At 30.6% G+C, this 22235-nt stretch overlaps 1 protein-coding gene across 1 annotated transcript in view; it reads right to left on the bottom strand.

The window, feature by feature from the left end:
* LOC106471221 (host cell factor 1-like) overlaps positions 1 to 21830 on the bottom strand; it is a 66566-nt gene extending 44736 nt beyond the window's left edge. The window contains exons 1-8 of the mRNA XM_022399846.1: positions 21646 to 21830; positions 18411 to 18720; positions 16352 to 16560; positions 14170 to 14361; positions 8759 to 8904; positions 6360 to 6477; positions 3436 to 3726; positions 1254 to 1310 (exon numbers count right to left, since the gene is read on the bottom strand). Coding sequence (XP_022255554.1) covers positions 1254 to 1310; positions 3436 to 3726; positions 6360 to 6477; positions 8759 to 8904; positions 14170 to 14361; positions 16352 to 16560; positions 18411 to 18720; positions 21646 to 21805 — 1483 coding nt within the window. The 5' untranslated portion in view covers positions 21806 to 21830. The remainder of the gene's footprint in view (positions 1 to 1253; positions 1311 to 3435; positions 3727 to 6359; positions 6478 to 8758; positions 8905 to 14169; positions 14362 to 16351; positions 16561 to 18410; positions 18721 to 21645) is intronic.
* Between the last annotated feature and the right edge of the window lie 405 nt (positions 21831 to 22235).

The following is a 22235-nucleotide window of genomic DNA, read 5'->3' as shown; positions in this document are numbered from 1 at the left end:
TATATATATAATTAATTAACTTAATTACTACTTACTATACAATAATAATATATATATATAATATATATATATATATATATATATATATATATATACACACACACATTCAGGAGAATCTAGCTCAAGAAATGCTGAAGGTAGACTTGCTAATATCAGGTTGGATGGGAAAAAAATTTTTTGGACAAATTTATTATTGAAATATTATCTAACAAGTGAAAAATGTACTTAATGTTATTAATCTTTGAAAATCCTTTTAAAGGGGAAGTTTATATTCCTCAGTCAAAAATTAACGTAGTTAAAATTCACATATCTGACTATCTTGCAATTGTCACTAATTCGTGTGGATTTGATGAGCAACCTAGGGATAGGAAATATGTAAAACTACTGGGCCTGTGAAAAAGTCTTGAGAAAATTTCTACAATACTAAGAAACTTTTATTACCATTAAATAAATAGCTGATGTGAAAAAACTTATTTATTGCTTCATAGTAGTAGAGAAAAAAAACTTGTTTCATAAAACTTAAGTTTTCTTTTTAATACTTCTCATATGACAGTCAAAAATATAAAACTGAAGCACAGAAAAACAAAAAATCATGTTTTGTTACAAGGTATAAATACATTTAAAGTGTTAGAAAAGCAGAAACTCCAGAAAAAACATTTGCTGTCTTTAAACAATAATACAAAAAGAAACCTACCTATAGAGACAAACATGTTTTGCAGTTTTTGAGGTTCTTAAAAAATTAAATAACAGAGTTGTGAACTCTTATTGTTAGTGGAAAATTTTATGGAAAGTTAATTTGACAGTGAAATAAATTTTAGAATATACAATTTTTTTTAAAACATTGAACTTTTTAGTGCTGTAATTCTTGGACCACACTCTCATGATTGGTCTTAAAAAAAAAAAGATTAAATATAAAATTACAACAAATATTTATAGTGATGAAGGGTTTATCTATATATGACCATGATTTTGTACTTATTCTGGCCAATACTTAACACCTGACAATGGTGTGCATGTGTTGTCAGTGGTCTAGAAAGTGCTATTGTTCTTACATAGAAATATGTTACTTATATACATTTTGTTTGTGCACATTAGTAAAATAAAATTGAGAATAATAATATCACTTATATCAAATTTCAAACATTAATACAACAGTATAATATGAAATACACTCCCCCAGAAGTCTAGGAAATACTGGGAATTAGAAAAGCACACTAAAAAACCACTTGAGTAAAACCATAAATAAAACACACCTCGAACAGTTGAGACTGCTGTGGGAGTAACCGGGAGACGAACAGAAGGATGAGTCACTAAAAAGAAGTTGCTTGATGTATCAGCTGCATTACTAACATATCAAATTGGTCAACAAAACAATTTATAAAAGAAATGAACAAGGACATGAATGACTTGTAGGCATGGAATCATTCTTTCTGGTTTAAACCAAATTAAAAGTATAAATTATTTAGTTAATAAACATGAGGCATACACTTACCACAAGATATTTTGCTTGTTTCATCAGATCATATAAATGGAGTGTGTTCAGATTGTTTTATGTTTAAATCAGGATTTCTTGTGTTTTGAAAATATTTGAAGGTGTAGAATGTTTTACAAGTGCAATAATGTAGTAGGAATGAAATCAATAAATATTTCCCAATTCTTTACAAAATTAAATTACCTAAGTACATCATAAAAATTCCTCCAATGTTAAGGAATAAAAAAATACTATTTATGCTATAATGGTACCAATATAATTTATATGAGCCATGGCTTTTTATTAAATTTAATGCATGATTACATAGAGTTAAATATAAATTTTACATTACTAGCTTAATCTAACAGTTTCATATCACATAATAAAGTGTTTGATATTAAAACAGAAAAAATATTTAAAAAAATTATAAGAACATTTTATAACAATTTATATGATATGTAAAACTTATGATTGTACTCTACTACTTTAATTAAGTAGCGTTTGTTTTTTTACAGAATCTGTTTGAAAAACATAGTAATTACAGTGAATGATGAATTCTGTGGACAACTTCCTTTGAGAACTTGGGTGAGGAATGACTTTTTGATGCAATTTAATTAATTTTTTTATCAGGTCCCATGAAAATTCATTTAAGTGCATTGAAATGTCACTCCAATTCATAGTTCTCCAAAATGAGAACAATACAAAAGTAAAATAGTGTATATATATATTGGTCTTGAAAAAAAGATTAAAGAACTAAGAACTAAAATTCTGGGACTTTAAGAGGTTTCCGAGATGTAATTATTCATTTTCCAGGAAAAAAAGCAACTTGACTTCTTTTCTTACAAGAAGCATAAGTACTGACTCAAAACTAATAAATGTGTTTCATAATTATTAAATGGAAGTATTACAATAAGCTGGAAGTTTAAATTCTCATTATAGTATTAAACTTAATGAGCATACAAAGCTTCCTATAAAATACATTATACATTAATAAATGATGCAAATAAACATTATCATCATCATGTTAACAGTAAAAAACATAAAAACCAATATTTTTTGTCACAATGAAAAGTAAAATCTTTATTATTAATTACAGCCGACTAGTTTTGGATGATTATTAATTAAAACATAAAATAAACAGAGCTGTGTTTTTAATATATTCTGTTTATTATTATTACCATTGCCTCATATTATTTCAATTGTCTATAAACAACTGACATACTGCTGTCCAAAAGGGACAATTCTTTAGTACTCATAAGTTTGTTTCTTAATTTTCAGACACAAGTGCAGTTAAATCCAAGAAGAGTGATTAAAACATTGAGGTTAGTTTTCCAGCTCAAAATAATATCATGATCAATTTTTTTTTTAATGAATTCCACTAACTCTGGATAATGAAATAACGTTGCTGTTTGCCTGGGGAATCAAAAACGTTTTGAATATTAGGTACTTTGCTTGATGAAATGCAAATTCCTCGTTCTAAAGCTGATGTTTATGGCTATAGATACCTCACATAACATAAATAATTGAAAATATTACATAACAGTGATGTTAATAACAGAAGACTCCACATATATATTCCACAAGTATCAATATCAATGTGACATTATTTATTATTTCATTAGATCTGGTGAGCTTTTGACGTGTTAGTCATATAATCAATACTTTAATGAAATATAGGGTTGAGAAAGAAGCAACAGTTGCCTTGTCAAGTTTTAATTTATTATTCTGGTGAGTAAACAATTTAATAATGGGTTATAAGACAGGAATTAAAATAGTTAGCCAAAGAAGAAATGATTTATATGCTGATGTTTTAAAATTTGAGTGTTCCAGGACTTTGCAAGGCCTACTGAGTACATTATAATATTTCTAGGACTCTTCCATGTTTTTCAGGACCCTTTACAAACCTTAATACATAAGCAATTTTTTCACATTTTTCATAAAAGGTAAACTAATGAATCTCCTACCTGGAGAAGAAGGTTGGATGCTAGGAGAATGTTGTGGAGTTAGAGGTCGCAGAAGAGTTTGTTGTGGAGTAACAGCTACACCTGGAGAGACAACTTGGGTCTTGACAGGTGTGGTTGGGGGTGTTGAAGTGGTTGACATTACTGGAGACGGTGCAGGCTGAGATGGAGTAGTAGGCACTGCAGTGACTGGCTGAGCAGACTGGGTTGGAGTAGTCTGGCTAACTCCAGCTGATGCAACACTTGTAACTGGTGGCATGTCGTATTTTTGAAGTTGGAGCAAATATGCATCCGCTTAAGAAGGTAATTATGATAGCAATTAAAATTAATAACAAAATGTTTTAAACATCCTTAAATACATTAAGGAATGCAGATAACTAAACTACTTTTGATTAAAACATAATAGAATGTAAATAAAATGATTTAGAATCCCAGGATTTGTCTCACTAAAATCCCAAAACCCTAACTCGGTGAGTAGCATCATTCCATTTAAACAATGCAGAAACTCTGTACTTTAGATGAAGTAGATTGAATGAGACTTAGAACCACTTAAGCATATGTTAGTGTATTTTCATAGCGTATCATCTTAGTTAAAAGCTGCCTTTTATTATAAATACTAGCTTTGCCAGACCCATCATAAAAGGTTGGTGTTTTGTATATAAAATAAATAAATAAAAACCGGGAGCTCCCGCCCTTCTTTCAGCAAGCTTTGTTCACCAAACTTCCCCCTTCATCATAAAAAAAATCATACACCGAGAACATAAAAACGATTTTCAAATAAACTCTCAAAAAATCAATAAGAATGGTCCAACTTATACTGAAAATGACTAAGAATAAGAGTTTTATACACAACAAATTTCCAAATGGCTTTTATGTGTATTAGACCATTTATCCAGGGTAGTAATAAAGAACTCTAGGCAGAAGGAGTCCAAAGCCTTACTAATATAATCTTATCATCCAAACCTTATCTCATAATGTCCCACCAAAAATTCTTGAAGTATACCTGATTTACCTATTTCAAGATGTCTTATTTAAGAAACTCTGTGGTAAGTGAAATATTTCACAAATGCACAAAGCTGAAGTGACCTATACAGTTAAGATTGTTGTTGCCCCTGTAAGTTGATGTGACCTATGCAGTTAAGATAGTTTTTTGCATTTGTAAGTTTGAATCTATACTAGCTGGAATTCCCATTCTCTGGACAGAAGTTATGTAAATTCATGATTAATGAAAGGTTATCTTAGGGCATGAAAACTTGCTTCCCTTGCATGTATCTTCGCATGGACCCAACAAACCTTCTGCCAAATTTGGTGAAGAACCATCAAAAGGGGTACAAAGTAGCGGTAAAAGATGCAAAAACACAAAACATAAAACTGAAAATTTGTATGCATCTCCCCATTAACTCAATGAGCCTCCATAACAAATTTGGTGAAGATCCATCTACAGGGTGCAAAGTAGTGGTAAAAAATGCAAAAATGCTCATAAAAACCACAAAATGCAAAACTGAAAATTTTTATGTATCCCCCCCCATGGACCAAATGAACCACCATACCAAATTTGATGAAGATCCATCTACAGTGGGCAAAGTAGTGGTAAAAACTGCAAAACTGAAAATTTGTATGTAACCCCATAAAAATTTTGGTGAATAAACATCCATCCACACCCCTGCAAAGTAATTACATGGACAGACAACAGACAGTACCATTATATTTATATAGATATAGTTTTATTGCTAAGCAACACAGATGAACAGAGCTTTACCAAACTGACTTTTATATATATGATATATAACACATTAGTAACCAAATAAACCAATTACATTGAAATTTCCAACCAAATAAACCAAATATTAAGCCCCAACACAAACCCTAAAACAATTAACAACAAAAACAAATGGGAAGTATTTCTTTAACACCAAACTTCGTTGTTAGAAAACAAATAGAAAAAGTATGAAATATATCAACTTGGCTCTAAAACTGCAAGTCTTAATAAAATTCTAAGCTAAGAAAGTGTTACTCTACATTATCTTCACTCAGTATAAAATAAACCAGTCTCCCTTGAATCATTCTGTAAAGCACATTAATCTTTACAGTAAAATTAGTGCATCCACTTTGTTTGAAAAACCACACAATGGATAAATACATGCAAGCAATGCCCAAGCAAATGTTTCTTTTTTCCTCAAGAAAATACTGAACATACCCTCTACTTGGCATAAAAATTGTGATCAAATAAAATTTGTACATTAATTAAATATTGTTATGAGACAATGTTTTGAAAAATATGTAAAAAATACCCCCCCCCCCTTGTGTCCTGGAATTTAATATTCTCTTATTGTTGATCAGAAAGTTCCATTTTATATTTCCCATCAATTTGCACTTTCTTTTGAAAGTTCATTTTGTTAATTGCAGCAGCCACCACTTCTGGCTATAAATTGTAAAAAAACAGTTCATAAACTGGCAAATTTATCCATGACCTAAATAACATCTGATCAGAAATGCAAGTTAACTTTTTTTTTACATTCTTTCTTTGCAAATTGCATGAAATAAATGTTACATAACAATCAAATATCAGTTTTAAAATACTTATGAGTAAAAAATTCTGAAGTAGAGTTCGAATTATAATTTTCTTAAATTTTCAAACTTGATGTGCAATGGCACTTGACACTAGAAAGGTTCTCAGCAGTCATAATATTGTTAAGAACTTTAATATTCACAAATTCTCTTAACTGAAGTACCACTAACAGCAGAAAATGAACATCACCAATCCTGACCTTATGTTCCAAAATGTTAATAGTATATCCCACATTCTCAAAGTAAAACTATGCATTTATAGCCTTGTATACTATATCAGTGATCAGCTTATGTTTGTAATTGGAGAAAAGCAAACAAGTTCACACATTCATCACAAAAACCATAAAATACAAATTTACCTGTTGGAACACTTCCCCAACATACTTCTAATGTTGTTGTTGAAGCTCTTACAAGCTGAACACGAGATGGTGGTGGTGGTTTTTCAGTTTCCAAATACCACAAGTCCTTACAACAAACCTACAACAACCAAGTAACTTTTTTAATGTATGTGTACACATTTAAGGAAAGATATTTCAGCCACCTGTCATTAATTAATATGATAACAAGTTAACTGATACTTAGCTACAAGAAAAGAAAAGTACAAGTTTATCTTTAACCCATAAACCTATGAACATAACACTGTTCTCAGGTAGGTTTTTACAATTTCTTATTCTTCCTACACAGTTAAAAAAATGTAGTTTGGAAATTAGATAATCACTTCTTACCTGTTATTAAGTTGAATATACAGAAGATTTCTAATATAACTATGCTGTGCAATTTATAAACAAGTTTAATTATATCACAATTGTCTTAAGTAAAAACATTTATTTAACTGACTAAGAGGTAACACAATGTAAACAACAAGAAGTACACATCTTAGAAAAGCCTTATTTAAAATTAAAATGAACAGTTACACACACTGGTTAAGCTTAGAGTGGCTCCTAAAACTGAACACATTCAATGATACAAACAGTAAATGAACACAAGATTACTGTTACTTGATTTATGTGAGATAGAAATCATTATTCATATTCGTTCATGTCCCCACGTAAACATTCCTATTTATGTTTATCGCATGCACAGCTATGATCAATACTAAATTATGGGACAAGAACGTGAGAGCATAATTTTTTTTTCAATTACACTGGCTGTTTTTTTGTTTTTTTTATAGATTGTAGGATCCATTTGAAACAGTAAACTACAAATGATATAAAGGCCTACTACAATCTCTTATTTTATTTACTAATTTTCAGCAGTTATTTCATGATTATAAAGTTATTAATTTTATATTTATAAACACATATAAAAAGAATACGGCAGGAAAAATTGTAGTAACTGCCAGCACAGTCTGTGAAGTGAAACGTTTCTGTGACAGAGTAATTTCTGCTATAAGTTCATAAAAATTATAAAAAAAACAAACATTTATGATATATTAGAGGGCTTTCTAACATGAATATTGCCTAAATAATGAATTTCCAAAGGATCCAGTTTGATCATTAGCACCGTTTTGTTGACTCACAAAGACTCAATTTCCAATCTCTCCACTTATTGGCTGATCAACTCTGAATTCAAACTGCTATGTGAACATGCTTCTCATTCTGTGCCGTATGGTTCTGTGATGACTGATGGTGTCTTATTTTCAAACTTACAAATGAATAAATTATTAATTTTCTGGAATTAAAATACTTAACCACATTAAAATAATTACTTTTCTCTCTCTAAAAAATATGTATACATAATAAAATTGTTTGTATACTTTTTTGTCTATACTTTAAGAGTGTTTGGGAGATATGATCTAAGGTTGTTTGTAGTTAAGCACAATGCTATACAATGGGCTATCTGTGCTCTGTCCAACACAGGTATTGAAACCCAGTTTCTAGCAGTATAATGATCTATGGAAATGACTCGCACAGAACAAAATTATTTTATGATGATTGACTTTCACACAAACATTTCATTTCTGACTTTACATTTTAATGTATAATCAGTTTATATAACCTAGTGCTTACTCTATATCTTCTAATTTCAAAGATTTAAGTGCTTTAACTTATATGTTACTAAACTAACCGTAGAACAATAATTTTTTATCAACTCATTGCTTTCAAAATTAAAAATCATGCTCTTAACTAAATCATCTTGATGTCATCTTAATGAATATGCAACAGTTAAACACACACAAATGTAGTACGTATAACATTAAAAATTCTACTGGGTTTAATCAAGAGAGATGGGGAGGAAAGTTTCTTTAGATAAAGAGCATACCTTAATTGTGAAGTGTAATCAATAAAAATACCATTCAGAACAAAGACTAATATAAAATATTTCTGAATAGCTTCAGCTCACCAAAGAATTAATTTTTTCAATCTTAGAAACACAACTTGCTTATAATTCCATAAACAACACTACTTGTACTTGTTAAACCAAAATGTTACCCTTCCCCATGCATTCAGCACCTTAAGACAGTTACAAAAAAAAAGTAAAAAGATTCAATTTTTATCTATGTTGAAATGCCTCACTAAAAATAAAACTTTCTGAAAAAAGAACATACCGCTTTTCTTAAACAAAAACATTCTGACAAAACAAGCTACTATGAGGTATAAAATACAGATTATTTAATATCACCAAATAGTTAGTAACAATAACTGAAATATTTTATACAATACGCTTAAATGCTATTTGTAAGCTAATATATATATTTTTAATTAGTACACATGTAAGCCAGAAAAAAAAGTAAATGTTAAAGATTTATTTGCCTTACTTGATTATTCCAAGCTTTTCTGTAACCATCTCGTCCACTCCAGATATACAAACGACTATTGATTGCAACAGAACAGTGGCCAGCACGAGCTCTAGGTACAGCATCTTCAAACACTTCCATAGCTAAGGGCTCCCATGTCATTGTTTCTACAAAAAACAAACAAGCAAAATGAATTTTTTTTTAAATTAAATCATAACAAGGTTTGCATTAAAGTGATGAAGAAACTGACCGCTTTTGTGTATTTGACCTATGAACTAGTCACAATAATCATGACTGGCCTAGCATAGCAAGAGAGGTATTTCAAATACTTTCTGGTGACACAAACAGAACTGATGCAGTGTGATACATGACTGCAATGTACTAACTTATAGACTGTTCAAATCAGTTACTATACCACTGCTACCTTGTTATTACTAAGATCTGCTGCTCTTTGGTTTATGTGTTCATTAACTTTCCAATTGCTTGTATATACAACATGAGATTGCCTGATGTGATCCCACCCTCCACAGACTTGCACAAAAAAATAGTATAGCATTGTAATAAAATCTGCCAAAAATAAGGAAAAAAAAAAAAAAAAAAGATTTTGGGTTGATTTCAGAGTGCTGTAAATGAAATTATCTGTATTTGTCAAATTTTTTCTGAGCATAATACTGCACTCATAGCTTCCTAGGAAATCAGTTGTAATAGTTACAACTAAAATAGTACTAATTTAACTTTGTAATTTGAATACAAGTGTAGTTTATTTTTAACCAATAGCTGCTTCTGAAACTTGGATGTCATTGTGTGATGTAATTACCTATACCTTAGCTTTGAGAAGTGATATAACCAAAGCTATTTTTTCATTATTTTCAACTGCCTGAGATTTAACCGCTTTCAGTTTAATAGAAATAAGTAAAAGCTTAGCTTGGTGATATGTTGTTACAAGTACAATTACTTCTGCTACAGTTACAGTCCTAATTTTTTTTTGTAAACCATATAAAATTATGGATGAAATAAAAATCAGTAATTAAAATTCACAACATATGTAAGCATTTTTCATTGATTCTTAAAAATACATCATAACAAGATCTTTTCAATATTTCAAGGCTGTGAATTCATATAAATATGGCATAAAATATTTTATTTGCAGAAGCTACGTAAATCTGTAAAAGGTTCTCCCCAAGAATCAAACTTTTTTATCCAGTAGTTTTTCTTATTATCAATACAATAAAACAAACTATGGAACATGCACCAACTCAATGCAGTTGGTTCTCTCTCACAGAGTGAAACACTTATTGTTCAGCTATCAAACAAGCATTTATTTAACATTAGTAAAGAAAAACTGAACTTGTTTTCTTGTGACATCATGTTATATTCCAAATTTTTTTTTATTGAATTGGGTACAGTAGGCATATTATTACTCAAATCAGTAAACCAAAATATCATTTAGTTTGAAAAACTTTCTATATTCACCCAGTAAAAATCTAAATAACTTTAAACATAAATATTCCACTCTGATCTGTAATTTTTGAGATTACATAAAATAGTTTGAAATGAAATTCATGACTTTAAATAATAAGTTTTATAGAAAAAATGTCTTTTGTAAAGAAGAAATTTTACATATCCTCGCTATTTGAGGTTAAATTATAATGACGCGTGTTTTAGTGTTACACTATAATAATGCCATTTGTAATAATCATTGTTGTTCTAAAATAAACCTTATTTGATTTCATAATGGTTAAGATTTTTAATTCTTTCAGTTCTGTGTTTATCAAACTAAACAGGTATGAAATAATCATTTTAAGCGACTTGCTACTGAACACAGCAGCTACTACAGTGTGGCTGTTAAATTTAAATCTTCTTTTTCTATAACTATTTCTCATGTAGATTCATGATTTAAAGGTGTTTTACTTTATATTACATTTACATGGATCAAAAACCAATGTTCAACTAAAACAGGGGTAAAAACAAGATAAAATCCAGTCTTCAGCTCAAATGATCAACATCTCGGTCAAAGAAACAGTTTGTAAAAAAAATACCAATCACATTTGTATTTATGATAAATGTCAAAAGAATCATTATGTATAAAGTTAGACACTTTAGATAAAAGATTAATTATATATATTACAAATGCATAAATGAATATCTCAGCACCAAAGAAACAATAGTTTTGGTTTATGTTCATGATCACGCTTGGACTATAGGAGTGGTTAGAATGAATTTCAGCTCTGGAAATTTGGCCAATGATTCTTCTTCACAATTGGTTCAATTTTATCAATTAATTTAAACACCTTTATAGATATGACAAATTAATCACGGTCATCTTAAAAATTCATTAAATTTCATAAAATTTTTAAATTGTTCCTTTTTATGTTAACTAGCAAAAATATTGCATTTGTTTTCAGTTACTATGTCGAAAGTAAAGAAAATCATTATCTTTACATTCATAAATTAACCATATGAAAATAAGAAGCAAAGACTTAAGAAAGAAATTTGTTTATAAATAAACAAGTAAGCATAAGGATGAAAACATTTTTTTTTATTGTCATGTATTAAGCATAAATTAGGAAAACTAATTACACATAAAAATGTGTAAAATTACAAAAACATGAAAGCTCTAGTATTAACAACAAATGAAAATGTAACTGACATGTCTCTTGCATAGCAGTACACATTACAAGTATGTTAAGAATGAAATCAGTATAAATGGTTGTAAAACACTATTTATACAAGAAATATACAATCTAATGGGCAACACTTGTAATGAGTATATAATAAGTACACAATGTAATAAGGACATGTCTTAGTACATTGTAAAAATAATTTTGAACACTATAATGCAATGTGCCACTATTTTCCTTACTCCAGATTTCAGAAACACCTTCCAAAAATATTCTCTTGTTGGTGTATTTGACAATCAACTGAGATGTGCATTAGGTGATCCAAATTGTCTTTTGTTAGGCAATTTCCAAATTCAGTCATATTTCATCTACAGGTACTGAAGTTGCTTCAGATTTTCACAGTAACATTAGAGATTACCAGGACTATATTACTAATCTTTGACAAGATTAGATAAGTATGACAAATCCCTGGTTCCATTCACACCGTCATAACATCATTCTGGAACACATAACTCACCCTTTTTTGCATAGTGTCAATACATACTTTTGAAAAACGTACCACTAAACTTTGAGATCATTCAACCCGTATTTCAAATCATTAGTGGTTAGAGCTGGGTTGAAGAAAGAACAATTCTGAAAGACAACCATAATCCTGTCAGTGAATCTGCATGTTATATTTAAAATAAATGAATAAATAGTTTAATAAATCGTAAAAATAATTCACAAGTTTTTAGTGATTCAAAAAGGTGTTTGCTGATTGGTTCACAAATTTGTGAGCTGTTTATACTGGTCAATATAGTTTCATAGTTTTCTCACTTGAAATTTCTTAACTCAAAGTAATTGTAGAAGAACAATCAAGTATTTTGATACTGATATGAAATGCTTTTTGATTTAACAGTTTTAAAATGGAAAGAAATGTCACAATGCATGTAAAATTACAACTGTATGCATACTGAACATATTAGTAATCCATCTGCTACAGCAAAATCACCAATACCTGACTACAGTAGAAACACAATGCTTGATTTAAACCAGGGTCATTAATAAGGGTTTTTTTTTTTCATACTAATGAAACCAATGTGAATGCATGATAAAACTGAACAATGAATTTAGTAAAGCCAGGGATTCTTTTATATCAGGAGCAGAATCAGCAACATGGACAAATAGCTAGTTGCTCCTAGTGTACTCAGCACCATTTGAATAGAATGTCTTCACAAAATCACCCTTGAAACATACCCTGGACTCCTTGATTATCGCTACTCATGACAGAGTTACCTTGTGATCAGGCATGCACCTTCCTGTGGTGTGTATTTCATTTTTGAAAATCAGAAACTAATAAATCTATGATTGATTCAGCACTTTTTTTAGTGATCATTATTAAAGATCAATATTTTTTGACAACTTTTACCCGATTCATTATATATTCTGAGTGAAATACACAATTTAAAATGTTTGCTTATATCAGTTCTTTCATTAGTAATCATTACAAAGTGGCAAGCTTGATGAATTTTCTTTGCACCTTCTATATCTAGAAATTTTCCTGAGGCTACAAGGAAGTCTTAAGCAGTGTGTTCTGATGCATTAACAAGCAACCTCAAGCCTACTTCTCAAAAATTATATTTTACCCCTAAGGCCTAGCCAAGTGATAAAAGTGAAGTATAAAAAGTTGCATGCACTAGTTCAAGTAAAATAAGGTAATAAGACATTGATAAGCCACTAAAAAAAATGAAAATTTTCTTGTTTTTGTACGACTAATGAATAGTAGTGTTGTTTGCTAACAGTTCCTCTGGATTCTGTGACTTCATAGTCTGGAAAGCTTGAGTATAAAACTTTGAATTTGTGTCATTAGTCAATTTTTATTTTGCTTAGGCACCAGTTTCTGAATGGTAAAGTTACAAAATATCCCTCTGTAACCTGTATCACCTCATTCTATCCTGGAAGTATTTGCTTCCAATAAGCTAAACAATTTTTACACATTCCACCACTCTGCTCTTTATCCAGACACAACAAAAAACATTTTTGAACACAGATGAGGAGGTGATGGATGCACTGTTTCTTGTTGATGTTGTGGTTGTCATTCTTGTTGGATTTCAGAAACAGCTGGTTGTTATCTATGTTGTCTTTTGCAAATTATAAACTTATATCCATCTAAACCAAAAAGAAAAACAAAATGTTGCTCAAATCCATGGTTCAAATACAAATAAGCACATTGCTTAGAAAGCATAGGTATAGCAGGTTATATGACATGGCCAAACTGATGTTAAAACTGATTTGATAAAATGAGTAAAAATTATTATACTGAATCACCATGTAAATTTTTCAAAGTTTTAAAAATGCACTTGGAAATCAATAAAAGAAATAAAAATACTCGTACCTGTGTCTTGCTTCACGTTTTGATTAGAATATCAAACTGCCAGAACTTGACACCACAGCTTGAAGACTTCCAAAATTATTTGATCCATCTCTAACACATGATGAGGTAACCATATGTTCATTGTCTTTGCTAAATCAATCTCAGTATTATTTGGGACATACCACCAGGGCATCTTGGTTCATTCCCAGTATATGTACCTCACAATCCACCTTTGTTCACAATTATCAAATATTAAGATAACTAAAACAGGTGATTTTATAATTTTTAAAATCAGTTAACAAACTGAATAAGCTGCCTATTACAAAAGCTTTGTTAATTTGGATAATAAAACTGGAAATAAAGAGTTCGGTGCTTATGACTTTCTTCTCGAAATGGCAATTGTGTCCATCTATTGAATTAAAATTTTTGTTGTTGATGTATTAAACATAAAATTTTACCTAAGTTCAAAGATGCTAGAGTGTTTGTGCACTTCCATTCTTTTTCATGGGTTGCTGCTTTGCTGTCATCCATCACTAGGGGGACCCAGCCTCCAAAGACAAACATTCTGGTACCAATCAAAGTAGCAGAATGCAAACTGCGAGGAAGTGGAGGTATGCCGTGCACCAAGGGCTTATGCCATTGCATTGTATCTGAACCACAAAAAAAGTCTATTACTAAATAAAACCTTAAACAAATTTGTACAATATACAGAAAATTTCAATATATAAAGTAATATTCCAAAATAAATATTTTAATATTATGGTTATTTCTCAGCTCTTGTCTTATTATTATTGTTATTTATGTGCTTCTATATCAAGATATTACATATAATAAAGAATTTACACTTTAAATTTGCTTTCCAATTCACTGAACCCAACCCTAATAAATGTTTGTGTCATTTATTTTACAATTTATTCCAACATTATAAAACACTGTTTAATGAGAGCACAAACCAAATTTTTTAAAGTGCTTAGTATTATCTGAATAGCTATAAAATAATTTCAGTTTATGCATGGACAATTAAAAGTCAAGGTATATTTTCATATTTGCTTATCTAACTAATGTTTTGTTAAATCTACTCCTGTTCTGTAGTACACCCACTAAATGTAAACTAATTATAATAGGTTATCATAATATCAAATTAGACATAAACAACTTCTTAATACCTTAACATTGTTACACAGAATAATATTAGTCCTATTTAATAACAACTGTATCTCCACTTAATATTTTTTAATAGTCACAGATCTTTACTAATGCTAAAATTCAGTGAGCATTACTAATGAAAATTTCAATACGAGCTATTTCTGCACTCAAACTTACCAGTTATAAAGCCAAGAACCACTTGGACTATTCTGGTACCAACAACAAAAATAACTTTTTGTAAATAATTCAATTTAGGCTATAATACTCCATTAATGGTAATTGTAAGGATTTTAGGAGTAAAAAAATAAACTTAATACGAGACATATCACCATTTATATAAAACAGCATAAACACTTAAGGACTATAATGGACCTGTTGCCCCATTTAGACAATCCCATCTACTAAACTAACCAACAAAACAAAACACTCAAAGCCAACCCTTATTAAGCCTTCTTTAAATTCCATTAAATTTACTGCCTCCACCACATCTCAAGACAACCCATTCCAAAGGCCAACTACCTTGTTAGAAAAATAAAAATATTTTAGATGAAGACTACTCTTATCCTGCCAAAACTTGTATATGTCCCCTAGTCCTATCATTGTCATTGAGGTCCTAATAGTGAGTCTTAAGGAATCCTACAGTCTGACCAAACTCCATATATAAAAAACCCTCTGCTTTCTACCATCCAGCTATGTTTCTATCCAATGAGCCATTTTATCACCCACACCTAAGGAGATTACTACTTTTTTACCAAACCTTTTATGTGGCACTTTGTCAAATGTTTTTGAACACTGAAATACATCAAATTCACATTCTTACCCTCCTCTACATAAGCAGTAACCTCTTCAAAGAATATTAAAACATTAGCAAGGCAAGGTTTTCCCCCAGTAAAACCATGTTGACTATCTAACACAATTTTGAATTTTGTTAAATGACTTCACAGTGCATCTTTTATCAGACTTAAACACTTTTCCCACTATTGATATAAGACTAACAGACTTATAATTACCAGGGCAATTTTCCCTGCACTCTGAGCTGATATTAGATTTATGTTTGTAGGTTCCTGAATACATACAACTTTGTTGTTAAACCTTATTTGGAACTTCATAATTACATTTTTCTACAAAAACAAATTATTTTTCCTTTTTTTACATGCCCTTTAGTACATTTTTGCTATGATATTACATATCATACTTTTCTGCCATATTTTCCTCCAACACAATCATGAGATTAAGTGAAAATGGCTAAAAAACTACATCGAGATTAACTTTAGTGGGTGCTCAGATTAAGTTCCTGAAGCAACACAAGGATTAAAATATATATTAAGCCATGGAGTATGTTGCGGAAAAAATAAAGTTACAAAAAACAAATAAAAAGCATACAGCTGGAAGATTTTTTGGCATGATAATGTTTGAAATTATATATATTTTTTATATCAAAACCCTAAAACATTTTAAAATATTTCTGATTTAAAACTTTTAATGTTAACTTACCTATTTCCAATTGCCATAAATCGCCAAGCCGACACCCACTCATACCACCGTAGATAATCAGACGGGGGCGCTTGTTGTCAAAACTGTAATACCCCACAGCTGTATGAGATTCTCGTGGAGGTGGAGGCTGGCCATACACTTGAGGAATATCCCATGTCATAACACTAGAGTAGGGTTTCAGTTCCAAGGTACACAGATCATTCAAGTATCTAAAAAGAGTAAAAGATGACCATATATTTATATTTGACTTTTCACAAGTAATTTTGCAATCTATACATAGGCTAACAAGTAAATTATAAACATTCAAAGTTGAAGTAAAAAGCCACATTTAATACTACTACTACTACTACTACTATTAATAATAATAATGAGGAATGATCAAGGTTGTATTTACGGGGGTACCGGGGTCAAAATTTTGGTGACTTTCTAGTAATTGAAACTTCAAATTTGGTTAAAACACCAGAAACTGTGGCATAATCAAACAGATTATCAGCAAACATAATGCATAATTTTAGAAGTAGTAGATAGAATTATGTCTCAATCACTTGCTACTTAGGTGGAACTGAAATAATCCTCCTATTATATAGGAATAGCTTTTCAATTAAACCAAGTGTAATGAGCAAAGTCTCAATTAAAGGCTCAGATCAGAAATAATAATCAGCACATGCCATGGTTAACACATTTGTTAAGAAGCTCATAATAAAATATATATGTAGTTTTTTGATGAGTGACACTACTAATAAAAAGCAGTATAAAAAACAACACTATTATTATATATATATCTAGCTAACATCCCTTAATGTGTATGGACAAGATGATCAGACTCCCATCGAGTTCCAAAATTAAGCTTGCACCTTATTCTTACTTCAGTTTTGTGCCACAATCTCAACAAACCCAGTTTTAAATACTTTTCTCAGCCTGAGGGAATCACAGGTCTAGGACAATTTAACCAAAAGGTAACACACTTTATTTGATGTTCATGAACATGCAATTCCTCACTAAAGCATAGATAGAAGAGTAACCCACACAGACTGTAAAACAAGATAATTATTCTTACCAGACAATGGTTAATAGTTAATACAGTTTAATAAAATTAACAAGTAAACAGTGCACAACATATATAAGCATTAATAACTTTTATCATAAGTATACTTGATCACTGAAGTGTTCAATACCTGAAACTAATACTTTCTTGGTTGGTCAGTTTGAACCTCTCTCAAGAGATATATATTTTGATAGTGTATATGGCTTTAGCCATCCAACATGCATGATGATATGCCCCAGGAGCTCTGAATGTCACCTCAGAGGAAACCTTGCCTACTAGAAACACAAGTGAAAGCTTCAAAAACTCTTCGTAATTATCTCTGGGATATTATTTCATTTGTAACATCTTATTAAGTAAAGCACTGCTTCGTCCCTATCCTGTTTCATTGTGCTGATGAAAAGAAGGTAAATATCTTTGACATCATCAGCAGCCATGAAGTGCAATTTGTCAAGTGATGCCCATCATTCTTGGAATCTGATTTCTGGTCTACTCGATGGACCAATAGTCCTGGCAAATACCACTGAAAGCATAATTTCAAATATATGGTGTTGGCAAACAATCCAAATAAGATTTCTTTCCAGAACTTGTTCGACTGAACCCAGTGTTTGATGCAGTTGTATCAAAACATATTCATTGAGTAACTTCTTGGAGCTTCCACTCTTGAAGGACACAAACATTTGATTACTGCTTCTCCATGCTAAGGGTGATTCTTGGCACTCACAGGAGCTTCTCGTTTTGTTGTCCCTATGGTTGTTAACTATCCTAATAAACTAGCATGTCTGTCCTCCTTTAAATATTGCATATAGATCAATGTTTTATGCTGAAGCAGTTTACTGTTAGTCTAACAAAACCATGAATTATATAACACTAACAATGTTGGGTTTAAGTAAAATTACACAGTAGGATTCTATAAGCATAAATCTGGGTATACACATGGAAGATAGCATTGTGTCAGCCAATAAAAATACTTTAAAGTATTCATTATTTTAAATTTAAAACAACCTTCGTATATACCTGGGAATGTTATTCTTTGGGTCATCACTGTCATTTGCAAGTCCTCCAAACAGGTAAACTTTACTGCCAATAAGAGTAAAGCTGTGGCCAAGACGAGGACATGGAGGTGATCCATTCTTTGGTGGACGCGGCTTAAGCCTTTTCCATTCCCACCGACTGGCCTGAAGTTCATACAGCTCATTAGAGTATTTACCATACTCCACCATGCCCCCAAAAACCAAGAGTCTTGTACTGTCACAAACAAATCCATAGGCTGCACAACCAGGTGGTATATCTCCTTTTACTGGTGGTACAAACCATTGATTTGTGGCTGTAAAAAAAATATTCAAAACTGAGAAAATTGTATGAAAATAAAACTTAAGTTTTTTTTTATATTTTAAGATATAACTTTACTTCAAATTCTAAATGACTAGATTTCAAACTATTAATATCTTAAAACTGACCCTCAATAAATCAAAAGCAAGGTCTTCATCTGTGTTCCATAAAGTATGAAAAAACAAATATCAAAATTCAATCAATCAAAAATCTACAACAGCTATGTTTGCAACATCAATATTTGTACCAACTACAGGCACAAATTTAGAAACTTACATACTAAAAATATTTTATTACCATAATGAATAAACCAGAAATTACTGGTATATACAAAGCACAAAACCTTCTTGACATCTTAAACAGTGAATCACATATGTCCTGTATACTGACTAAATGATCCTACTGAAGTAATTTTTGAATCTACCCCCACCCATCCATTTCATAAATTCACAGTTTTATGAATTTTATATAAAACAGTTTGGACAATCATATACAATATAACAAATTTACTGTCAGTTGTTCTTGACTTACACAAATGATATATCATGGAAAAAGGGACTGCAGTCACTGTGTATATTTAACATAAGTATGATGACAGAGAACCATTTGGCTCATGCTTGATAATAAAGCACATATCATTGACAGGTGATAAAAATAATTTTCAGCTATATCCAGCATTCAGCAGTCACGACAGGCTAATTCAAGATGAAACTTCAGAGATTATTGAATTTTACGCAAAGATACTCAAAGACTTTCTGCACTAGTTGTCCCTAATTTTGAAGTTACAGACTAGAGGAAAGGTAGCTAGTGAACAACATTCACTGCAAAATTGTAGGCTACTCTAATTGAATAGTGAGATTTGATTGCCATTTTTTGCTAAAGCACCCATGGCCCAAAAGTGCAGGGTGCAATTTTTTTTTTTAGGTAATGTGGCATGAACCATGGAATCTCAGATTCACAGTACAATCCACTAACCACTGGACGGGGCTTGACCTGAGATTTTAGAGATTTGTTTGACATAAAAAACTTGGTATAGACTTCACTCATATACACACACACACACCTTTAATCAACCTAGCTAGACTAATAAGATCTGGTATAGGTCAAAAGTTTTGTACTGCATTCTGAACCACTTCTAGGTGAAGAGAAACTAAATGCTAAATCTAACTGGAAAAACAAGGTAGCTTCACACTGTCTTTTGTTGTGGATGAAAGAGTAAAAACATGAATGTGTTTACAAAAATTAATGAATTTACCCAACAAATAATAAATCTAGACTCATCTGACCAAATAACACAAATATTTGAAAATTTTTTGATAACATTGTAAGGTTATTTGAAACTTTAGTTTCTTGCTTTTACAACAGCCTCAAACAGAATATTCTATTCATTTACGAATCAAAAAAGAGAATACTGAAAATTAACTAAACAAAGACCATAAAGGAGAACAAGATATGATCATAATTACAGATTTAATAATACGTAAAAAAAATATATACAATAGGGTATCTACAATACACAAAATTCAAATTTTGGCTACATGCAAAGAAACAGTCAGAAATCCTCATAAATGTTAATTTAATTCCACCCCCACCCCCCATTTTAAGTGATGCTGATATCTGCTGAGCATAGCTTGTTCTTAGTATTAGGTTTGATTGTAACATTTTTAATGTGTTTTAAGTCCTGCTATTTACATACAGAAATACTTGTGGTGTGTGTGTGCATGCATACAATATAAGACAAATGAAAGGAAACAGAAATTACAACCTGTTTAAACATTTATGTAAAATCTGATATAAAAATATAAACTCTGGGGCATTCACCTTGCTAAAGAACTTTCACAAAGTATTCTTCCTGTACAGTAGGATTATTGAAAATTGCAATTTTTTTCATTAAAATGCATTTTTGTAGCTAATACTAGAGAAAAGTTAAAAATGTAGGATCATTAAAATCTGAAAGGCTTAAAAAATTATATTATTTAACTTAATAATTATTATTTAAACCAAATTTCTTCAAAAACTTGTTTTAAAAAGTTACTATACAACCATATATTTATGAATATTAAGACTGCTATTTCTATATCACTTACATTTCATTGTTTTTTTTGTATGAAAATGTGGTATTGGAGTTTTTAAAAATAATTTTTGTGTATTTGATAAACATTATTACATTTAAGATTTTGACATGGTTCCATGTATTACATGGGTTTGTTAAACAGTAATGAAATATACTACTCTGAAGTGATCTGTACTTTTTGAACTCTATTACAATAATAGCCACTTGCAAGGACAACTGCTGTGTATTAACTTTTTGCATTTACGTTTCTGGAATCAGAAGAAGTTGAACTTATATATAGACCTAAAGTTAATAACCCGAGTTTTAACTTCTTAGTTATAATGTATTATTCGATGTATATATATTGTTACGATAAACATATTATTAATAAACTAACAATAAGATACAAAACTAGAATTTAATAGTTTTGTTAAAAATATATGTATGTATGCGTGTATCCTCGTAATTAATTTATTATTTATCACAGACAATGACTTAATATCATTCTCATTTAAGGTACATAGAATGTTGCAAGTGTTTTAAGCCTAACAAATGATAGCGGGATGAGGCTTAGGGCGCCGCCATGTTGAATTGAACAGAGACTACTAAGAATAATTTTCACAAACTTTCAAACTGGTTTGAACAACATGTCACCAACTACGGTGTAATATTATGTATTTCATAAAAGTACAAATAAAATGTACTAACAAAAAATATAAATATCAAAACATTTTGGCAACAATAATTTCACTTCCCGCCCTTTGAAGCCCAGTTGCCAATGGCAATACACTGTACAGACAGACCGCCATATTAGTTTTCGGTCTTCCTATACCTTAACCGTTAGGCCTAAGAAAAACTCATACTTACATGTATTATAAACATGAAGTTCGTCCACAATTCCTTCGTTGCCTCCTCCAAAGACGATCATCAGATCTTTGATAGAAACTGCTCTATGACCATGTCGAGGTCTTGGAGCAGGACCTGTTGTATTTGTCACCCGCTTCCACTTCAGTATGGGTGCCGCCATTTTGTTTCATACCCATACAACTGGTAGACACTTACCAAATGCCCGGATGATAAACATCTTTAAAAATACACAGAATATATTATGTAAGATTTACAGATAATATTTTAAGCATTTTAACCTGCATTATTAGCGTTAGAGAAATCTTAAAACTTTCTTATATGTTATTTTACAATTTTAATTAAGAATTAAAATTTTTTACAAAATATATGTTTTCTGTGACCCTTTTATTTCTTCAGTTCCCGGATATTTAGATCAATCATATGTGTTTATGTACGACCTTGCCTAAGAAGGAAAGGGACCATTTATATATTTGATCTGTTAATACTTCTGCGTTATACAAAATAGAATAAATCCTAGAGTTTAATTTTGTTTTGAAAATGAGAACGCTGTCTCGTCAATGAATTTAAATTTCTCAAAATAAAAAGATACC

The sequence above is a fragment of the Limulus polyphemus genome, unplaced genomic scaffold, assembly GCF_000517525.1.
Source record: "Limulus polyphemus unplaced genomic scaffold, Limulus_polyphemus-2.1.2 Scaffold4479, whole genome shotgun sequence".
Classification (NCBI taxonomy): Eukaryota; Metazoa; Arthropoda; class Merostomata; order Xiphosura; family Limulidae; genus Limulus; species Limulus polyphemus.
This window is presented reverse-complemented; position numbering and strand designations above follow the sequence as displayed.